The sequence below is a fragment of the Hevea brasiliensis genome, chromosome 10 (assembly GCF_030052815.1).
Source record: "Hevea brasiliensis isolate MT/VB/25A 57/8 chromosome 10, ASM3005281v1, whole genome shotgun sequence".
In the NCBI taxonomy this organism is placed as follows: domain Eukaryota; kingdom Viridiplantae; phylum Streptophyta; class Magnoliopsida; order Malpighiales; family Euphorbiaceae; genus Hevea; species Hevea brasiliensis.
The window spans coordinates 7,669,983-7,678,642 of record NC_079502.1 but is presented as its reverse complement, the minus strand read 5'-3'; the positions used below and the strand labels follow the sequence as shown (position 1 = coordinate 7,678,642).

General features: G+C 35.0%; 1 protein-coding gene across 6 annotated transcripts; it reads left to right on the top strand.

Annotated features, from left to right (window-relative positions):
* The first annotated feature begins 519 nt into the window (after window positions 1–519).
* Window positions 520–8,554, top strand: LOC110672518 (ethylene-responsive transcription factor-like protein At4g13040). 6 transcript variants are annotated; one of them, XM_021835315.2, is made up of 7 exons: window positions 520–790; window positions 2,198–2,341; window positions 2,652–2,788; window positions 3,677–3,761; window positions 6,319–6,499; window positions 7,857–7,978; window positions 8,061–8,554. In XM_021835315.2, exons 2-7 carry the CDS (start codon window positions 2,299–2,301, stop codon window positions 8,195–8,197), a joined length of 705 nt encoding a protein of 234 aa, XP_021691007.1. In that variant the 5' UTR covers window positions 520–790; window positions 2,198–2,298; the 3' UTR covers window positions 8,198–8,554. The 6 variants fall into 6 exon arrangements, with proteins under 6 accessions (XP_021691007.1, XP_057985102.1, XP_021691010.1 ...); XM_058129119.1 differs by having other exon boundaries at window positions 551–790; window positions 2,229–2,341; XM_021835318.2 differs by having other exon boundaries at window positions 551–790; window positions 2,652–2,782.
* The last annotated feature ends 106 nt before the right edge of the window (window positions 8,555–8,660 follow it).

Here is an 8,660-nt window from a genome sequence, read left to right as displayed (position 1 = left end):
AAAGTAGATTTTATAAACTTATATATTCAATTCGTTTATCCACACAAAATAATTAAATAATATAATATTTTTTCTTATTTAATTTATTTTATTTAAAAATATATCATTTACTTAATAGATTTATTTCTCAATCTTAATTTTTTTTCTCTAAATTTTGATATATTTAATAAAATGTTAAAAAATTAAAAATTAAATGCTATTTTTATAAATTTTAATCTTTTAACAGAATAATTATTAGTGTAGTTTTCTTAAAATTAATATTAATATAATCCTTTTAAGTATATAAATAATATTAATTAAAAGTTATAAGATAATTATCCATGTTAATTTTATATTAAACGCCCATTTAAAAAAAAAAAGGTTAAAAATATGATGAGTGTACCGAGAGCAGGGGCAAACAAAAATGGAATTAGGATGGCCCTAAAAGGGCAATGACGGAATCCAACCTAACAAAAAGTACACAAAGAAGCATACGTTCCGTTTCCATTTGCCAATTTACCATTTAGCACCACCAATCCACCACCCCACATCACCATCACCACCACCACCCCCACCCCCACCCCCACCACCCTTCATAAAAATACCATCTCCTAAATAAAAACAACTAGAGGTGGTGGTAGATGCATGAGCTTCGTCAAATATATTATCCTCTCTTTTTCTTTCCTTTGACTATTCTTTCTTTGCTTGCACCATCTTCCCCTCCTAAAATCCCATAACCCCTTTTCTCTCTCAACTGATCTCTCTGTTTCTCTCTCTTTCTCTCTTAACAATCATCACCACCTCCTCCAAGGTACAAACACCATCACTTTATCTCTTCCTTGTGGTTGGCTGCTCCTTTTGCTGTTGTGTTGTTTTGTTTTGCTTTGCTTTTAGCTTTACAAGATTGTACATGGTTTGGTTTAGTTGGTGTGTCAACTCTCAGCAGGTCAGGGGCATTTTGCTTTTGTGGGCCTAGAAAGGGAGCAGGAGCTGTGCTTTCTCGTGTTGGGCTTTGTTGGTTTCTCTTAGATTTTTTTTTTTTAATTTCCTTTTCTCTTTTAGCGTCAGGGTTTTAGTCATTCGCCTTCATCTAATCCTCCATGAAAGGTGGTAGGTTGATGGGGGTTGACTTCTTTTCCAAGGAGAGAGAGAGAGAGAGAGAGAGAGAGAGAGAATTGGAATTCTTCGTAACCAAGTCTTTGGGCGTTTTTGTTGGTTTCTTCTAAATTCTATAATTCTAATCCCCGTTTAGTGCTATGAGTGGTGTGGGTTTTCTCTATTGCCAATTTATCAACACACGAATTTTCCTGTTTTTTCTTTTGCTTGGCTGTTGCTGGGCTTTCTGTCACCCTGCCTTTTGTTTGCGGTCGATTGTCTTCTGTTATTAAAGGATTCTTGAGCCAAAGAAGTTGTGTTTTTCCTTTCTTGTTCACATTCTGTAAATTGAATGTGGGAATGGATTATGTAAGTACATCCATAATTGAACTCTACATATCCTAGCTTAGGCTTGGGTTTTTAGCTTCACTTTGAAGGGAATCATTATTCTTTCTTTCGTTAATGTTTTTCTGCTATAGTTAGGCGGTAGCACTAGTTAGCAGCTTACTTTCAGTGAATCTTTTTTCTTTTTCCTGTTCGTATGCGTTGATAAAGGTGGTAGGACTTGAATTGAACCAATGGTATCTACATAGTTCATCTTTCATCCAAACAGATACATTTTCTGGCACTTAAATGAACTTCACTCACATTCTTTGGGAGTTTTTTGACGGTAACGTCGCGCCAATCGACATCTGGGAATTTTGCTTATCAGCCATTAGTTAGAACGAAATTTTGCTGTATGGGTTGCACTTTTTAAGCTTATCACATGCTTTAAAACAAGTTCTATCAGTGTTTATATATGGGCATACAAAGGAATTCCCGTCTTATGTTAGTGGCTAATAGTTGATTGAGGTTGTCCTTCTTTTGTTAGTTTGAAGAGACTGATAGCCTTCTTTTTCATGTTTCTGAGCTCAGAAAAGAGCTGCTTTGGCCTCACAATTCTATTATTATTATTATTTTTAAATTTTTTATGTTTATTGATATTTGTCATGTCAATTTCTTGTAATAATTTCCTTTTAAAATAATTATAAGCGAAATATATGTGATTTTTATCCTTTAATGGTCATTTTAACCTTCAAGTGTTTTCTATCTAATCTTGTTACCTTTGCATATTTGTCTTCAGTTGTAATTGATCTTGCCTTCTTTGATCCAAGGAGCAAGGTGATAAATGCTAAAGGCTGTCGTCTAAGCCATTGTGGACTGAGACAAAGACTGTAATCCTCAATGGTTAGCTTACGAAGGCGTAAACTCTTGGGACTGTGTGCTGGTAAACACTAACAGAAATACATATTATATGAAATGATTGATTCTTTATTTGGATTAGCCAAATGGTCCTTTGTAGTTAGCACATTTTTCAATTGGAAATCGTACCTAGATATTGTTATTCTGTTTTCTTCTTTTGCTGTTTTCAAGTGCATTCTTAAGTAGATTAATGTCTTGATGTTTATTATTCAATTAAAAGGTTATTGTGTCTTCAACTAAATTACTCTTTATATTTATAGTTTAAGTTAAAAGTCTTTAATGCTTTATATTAAGCTTGAACAGTATTATTTATCAAATTTTATTGGCTTTTATAGGGAGAAGTTCTTTCTTGACTCCACTTCCTCGATTTTTTGATCATGGAACAGCTCCTTTAAGCTCTACTCAGAATGCCAGGTTTGTCAGTGTACATCCTCTGCCGTCAGATGATGTCAAGCAGCCAGGGGAGGTAAAGGTAGCATGTTATTTCAGTTAAATTTTAGATGAAATGTTGTTGGGTCTTCTGTCATATAAATTTTCATTTACATATATCTAATACCAATTTATGTGGGCTTTATAATTTTAGGGGTAGTATTTTTTTTTATCGGCCAAAATGCTGGAGAGTGCTTGAAGTTAATAGGAATACTTACCGTGTGGAAAAATAGGATATCGATAGATTTTGAACTCAAAATAAATCTCGTCACTTATTGATGTCATTACTATTTTGGAGAGTCATTAATTCATTAGAACCTTATGGGAAAGCATTAGATAGGATTGCTTTTGTTAACTTTATTGCATGTGCACATGTGTAATTATGGGATTCATGAGTTGCCTTAGCCAATACAAAGAAGAAAGGAATGCACTTGTGCAATTCCATCTGGTGAGAGAGTGAATTCAGGATATATCGAGTCCATTAATGTTTAATCATTGGTGTCATGGCTGGATGCATTGGAATTATAGGTTCTTGATACATTTTACTCATAAATTGTGTGTAAAAATTGTCAAGCCCAAAGATTTGGCACACTTGTCCCTCTGAGTTCTCAAGGTTTGACAAGGATGGAAAATTATGTCTGTTTGAGACTTGCTTTTTTATTTGAGTTGCTTTTTTACTTGAGCAAAGAATTTTGAGATTCCAGATTCGTCGGCAACCATTTCATTTATCCAGGGGGTTGCTTTAACTTTCACGTAATGATCTATGATATGAAACCTGTATTGCCCTTATTAAATGCATTACATAATTTAGACGAATAAGATTATTTGCTTTATTGATAGAGAAGATAGAAAGTTTTGTATTTTGTTTCACATATATATTGTTTTTAATTCTATTTATATTTGCATTATATTTTTTAATGTTGTTTGCCAGAAAAGCATTTTCAAAGTAGGAGCTGGTTTGTCAAATGTGTCAGCTTCTAGCTCATCAAAAGAGCAGCAATCTCAACCGTATCCAGGTTTGTCAATTTAGAGAAATATCCCTTATGTTTCTGAGCTTATCTTGAACAATCAGATGCAGAATTAAATATTGATTGCTACTGTGTTGGTTATTACTTGCTCTTTGGTTTCTTCTGGCAAATGAGTTCCTAAAATATAAAATGAATCATTTTTAGCTCAATACCATAGACAAAGTCATGTGACATTTGCCACCTTTGTGTAATTCTCAGAAGGGTTAATTGCAGTGTTAGGGAACAATATTATGCAGAAGAAGATGGAGGTGGGATAAGAATGAAAATGGTAAAGAGAGGAACAAAAATGATGGAATAGGTTCCTACAGTTAGCATGATACACTCAGATCAAGGTCAAGTCTTCATTTCATAATACCCCCAATGAGTGGAAAGCTCATTTTACAATCTAAAGTTTTGTTTACGGTAGTCTCATGAATCAGGATTACTTAATAAAGCCTCAATTATTGAAGGAAGAGTTACAGCATAGCTGTAACTCTTTCCTCAAACACTTGTCTAATCTCAACACATAATTTCCTCATAGAGTTTATTTTCATGAAGAGACAAAATCATGATCTCTGACTTTTTGTGGCCTTTGCTATATTCTTGGAAGAATTTGAGCATTTGAATGCATGATTGTGTATCAATAAACTAAGTTGTCCAAGTGGTTGGCTGCGTTTAAGATCTTGGTAATATGAACTACTAAAGATCTCTCTGTTTTGGAAGATATATTTTGAGTGAGGACTGTGAGAATAACTCCGATATTGGTGAAAGAAAAAAAGATCTGGAAGTGTTTCCTGAAATGAATGTGGAGCAAAGCTAATAAGAGAATCAACTAGCTAAGTAATGTACCAGGTTCACAGGCCGGGGGGACTAAAGTCCATATTATAATTGTGATGCAATGTAATTGCGCTCATCATCTAGTCAAAGGAAAGATTTTTGCTAAAGCTACAAATTTTCACTGCTTACATGTAAATTGATGATGTGGGCTGCCCAGCTAATAAGATTAAAAATGTTTGCTACATTTGTCATTGGTTGTTTCATGTCATGGACTGCATTAATTTATGGTTGAAAAAAAATGTTCTTTTATCATGTGAACCGTAATGTTCTACTTCTTCCTCTCATCACGTCAACAGTCATTGCAAGTACCGGTTGGTGTTTTGAGACCACTTTGTGTTGGATTTTTTCCCCTTGTCTATGTTGCTCGACATGCTTTCTTTTCTTTAATCTAAGGTCTCTGGGGGCTGAGGTTGGGAGGAGCAGGGTGCAGATGTGTAATTAGATAACAGAAATTGTTATTCAATGAGTTTGTTCTGTTTATATGTATTTTGTAGGAACTCTACACAATATTGATTTGTCAATGTGCTTTATTGTTTTTATATGGCAAGTGAGCACATCTTCTCTCGTCTTAATTGTATCTTTATAAACTTTAAAAATTGAACCATGCAAAACTCTACAATGGGAGGCTTATTATTTCACCAGTGTGTTCCATCTTATTTTTGTCATAATAATAGGGATCTCAGTGCATGATCATATACTCAATCCTCTATTACCTGCGTGCATGCAAAAGCTTAACTTTTGTTGTCTTCCAACCTGAACACACGTGAATGGTTGCACTTGAATGGCTTAGCTACGCAGATGAGACAATAATCCTCAGCAACAAATTAATTTGGAGCATCTTGCTTTCTTTGCATTACTGTTTGTCCTTTTGCCCTCTTTTTATAACTTTTATCTTTTTGCGGTCTAATGTCTCTCTAAATCAAGGCTGTTGAAATAAGCATCAGCTTAGCAAATCAGTAACTGAAATCTCTGATAGGCTTAATTAGTAATTTTACCTCCATCTGTCCTTTATTCGTAATCCATACGAAAACTACTGGACATGTCAAATATTCTGACTTCATTCTTATTTATTTTTCCTAGCTATGTAATTTTGCAACCGACTGGGAGCCCATATGGATTTTATCACTCATAGTTACTTCAAGTCGAAGTAATTCATAGAGGTTCATAAATTTGAAAATTTAATAGCGGGGGAAAAATAATCTGCGATTACCATAAATGAGGTTCATTCAAGTGTCACCACTCATTAGATGGTTGTTGAATGCTGTTTGATTTCCTTGAAATGTTACCTTTGATGTTCCTTGAAAGAATCAATTTGAAAGAAGCCCTTTATCTCGTGCAATGTGTCTGGACTAAACGTGATTGATAAGTTTTGGTAGTAATAGTAGTCCAACCATTCATTTGTCAATGACATTGCCGTATGGGCTTATATTTAGGGAGCTTCATTTTTGGTTCCATTTCTTTTTTCTTCTCTTGGAGGAAAAGAGCTTACATACACAAGTACTCACATTATTTCTTTTTATATTCGTGGCATTCATTTTATTTTATATTTGGCATCTAACTAATTTCATTTTTTTTTAAATGGATTTTTCTTGTTTTGGTAACAATAAAGTGGATCTGATATTTCTCAGAACCAAGTACTTGGTATGGTTCTGGTAGATAACTGATTTGTTAATATGGAAACATCAAAATTTGGAATCTGTCTGAGCTGCGCATTTTTTTGTGGTTTTAGGGCAGCCAGTTAAACGCAGAAAGCGACACAGGAGAAAGCATGTTCAAAACCAGGAACCATGCCTGATGAGAGGTGTGTACTTCAAAAATATGAAATGGCAGGCAGCAATTAAAGTTGACAAGAAGCAAATCCACTTGGGGACTGTTGGTTCACAAGAAGAGGCTGCCCATTTGTATGACAGGTAGTGATCTGAAAGTTGTAGCGTTTGCAATAATGATTTTTATTTGCATGAGCATTAATTGCTACAAAGATGAAAGTAATATTGTTAGATCAAAATCTTGTTGATTTTTCCAGAAAGTCTTGCGCCTTTTGAAAATCAGTGTTGTAAAGAGGCACCCGGGTGCTCGGCTAGGCACCCGGGTGCGCCCGAGCAAGGCGAAATCTGGGCACCTCGCCTGGAAAGGCTCCAGCCGAGGCGCCTTCAACTAGGCGCTGCCTAGGTGCCTAGGCGAGGCATCACTAGGTCCCCCTATGTGAGAAAAAGGCACGAAATTTAAAAAAAGAAAAAAAAAAGTTGATAAAGAAAAAAAAAAAAAGCTAACCTGATATGTTTTCACCTTTTGGCATCTACAAGTTGACCAGAGAATTAGGATTTTGAGTTTGCATGACATAATGAATGAAATTGAACAATGCATCTAAAATTTTAAATTATATTATGTGCTTTATGGTTTTTGCTTTAACATTTTGTGTTATTAGAGGAATGCTTTTGATCTTAAAGTTAAATCATATAATATATTATGAAATATGAATATGAAATTTGGCAATTTATTGATTGTGTAATATGTAAGACTTTTTTACATTGTATATTTAATTATTTATTATTTCAGAATAAATTAGCTCCTCACTTCGCTCGGGCAAGCGCTTAGCGCCTAGGGCGATAGAGCACCTTCTCGCCTCCCTGCCTAGCGCTTTTGACAACACTGTTTGAAATGCATAATTTTAGTCCTCTTGGATTATAATATGTTGCATATGCAGAATGTTCATGCTTAAAGATTGTCACAGTTATCTGACAATGGGGAGTCCTCATGCATGCACATAGTTTATAAGCTGCAAAAAGGTGGTGGGCAACTCTGAGGTGTATTTAAACTATTGAAGTCAATGAATAGAATGAAAACTTGTATTGTTTAATTGTAGGAACGAATGAGATATTGATATTTCCATGTGCTCATGTTCAAACGACAATGAACAAGAAACTTTGGAAACTTGTTATCCAACATTTGTGATAAAGATAATGTGGCCTCTTTCCATATATATCTAAAAAGAAATAACACCTCTGGTAGATTGCTTTCTAAGTTATCATGGTTAGGCTTTTAGTGCACTATTTCTCTCACATTTGTGTTGGTGTTCCATGCATCCCTTCATATGCTAAGCTAATAAAACAAGTTAAGAGGAAGATTTTTGCCGCTGTTTATGATGGTTTTATGTGAACATCATATCTGGAAATATATTATCATGGCATCATCTATAGGGACAGCATACCCTTGGTAGGTTCACCTAAACAAAGTTCTAAAACTCACCTAAGGGTTTTGTATCTGCAGGGCTGCCTTCATGTGTGGGAGGGAACCCAACTTTGAGCTTCCTCAGGAGGAGAAGCAAGAACTTGGAAAATTCAAATGGGATGAATTTTTGGCAATTACTCGCAGTGCAATTAATAATAAAAGTAAGCTATTCTTAATAGCCTTTGTTGGTTATATCTTAACCCATGAAATCTTTGATGGATTTATCATTAATAATTGTTTCAGAACACAAGAGACGGAATGGAGCTGAGTTGCACAAGAGATCTGAACCCGAATTGCAGAACGGTGACTGGGATGACAAGCAAGGAGCCAACAGCTTTTCAGCTTCAGAAGATGTGGAGCCAGACTCATCCACCTCCTGAATATTTTGGTTTCGGAAATGAGGCTGAATAATCCTTTTCTAACAGTGGAGCTTTAGCTTGTCCTCCATTTTTGCTGTACAAAGTCCCCTATTAGGACAGATGATGGTAGACATCATCTTTTAGCAAGCAGATCTTTACACTTTTAACTCAATAAAGAGACAGAAAGCGCAAATATTAAATGGCTGCCACTGTCTGCAATCACCATCATCTGCAGACCCTCTTAAATACATAGCTATACTTGGTTACTTGTCTTTTATATTTTTCTTCTTTTCCTTTTTGGGCCTCCATTGTGAATGTTGGAAAACAGCAGAATTTCTTTGCACAATAGTTCCAATGAGTATCATTAATGGATCATCATGTACTGTGTGTGAGTGATGTTGCCTACTTGCCATGGCTTAAGAAATGTTGATGGTTCAGTTCAGGTGTAGATTACATGTTACATTCTCGGAACTGCTTATTTTAA

Excerpts from the sequence above, each read along its gene's own strand:
- LOC110672518 (XM_021835315.2), top strand. The coding sequence starts at position 2,299 with ATGGTTAGCTTACGAAGGCGTAAACTCTTGGGACTGTGTGCTG. Across the intron at positions 2,789-3,676 it reads AGCAGCCAGGGGAGGTAAAG|AAAAGCATTTTCAAAGTAGG; the intron begins GTAGCATGTTAT and ends GTTGTTTGCCAG. Across the intron at positions 7,979-8,060 it reads CAGTGCAATTAATAATAAAA|AACACAAGAGACGGAATGGA; the intron begins GTAAGCTATTCT and ends TAATTGTTTCAG.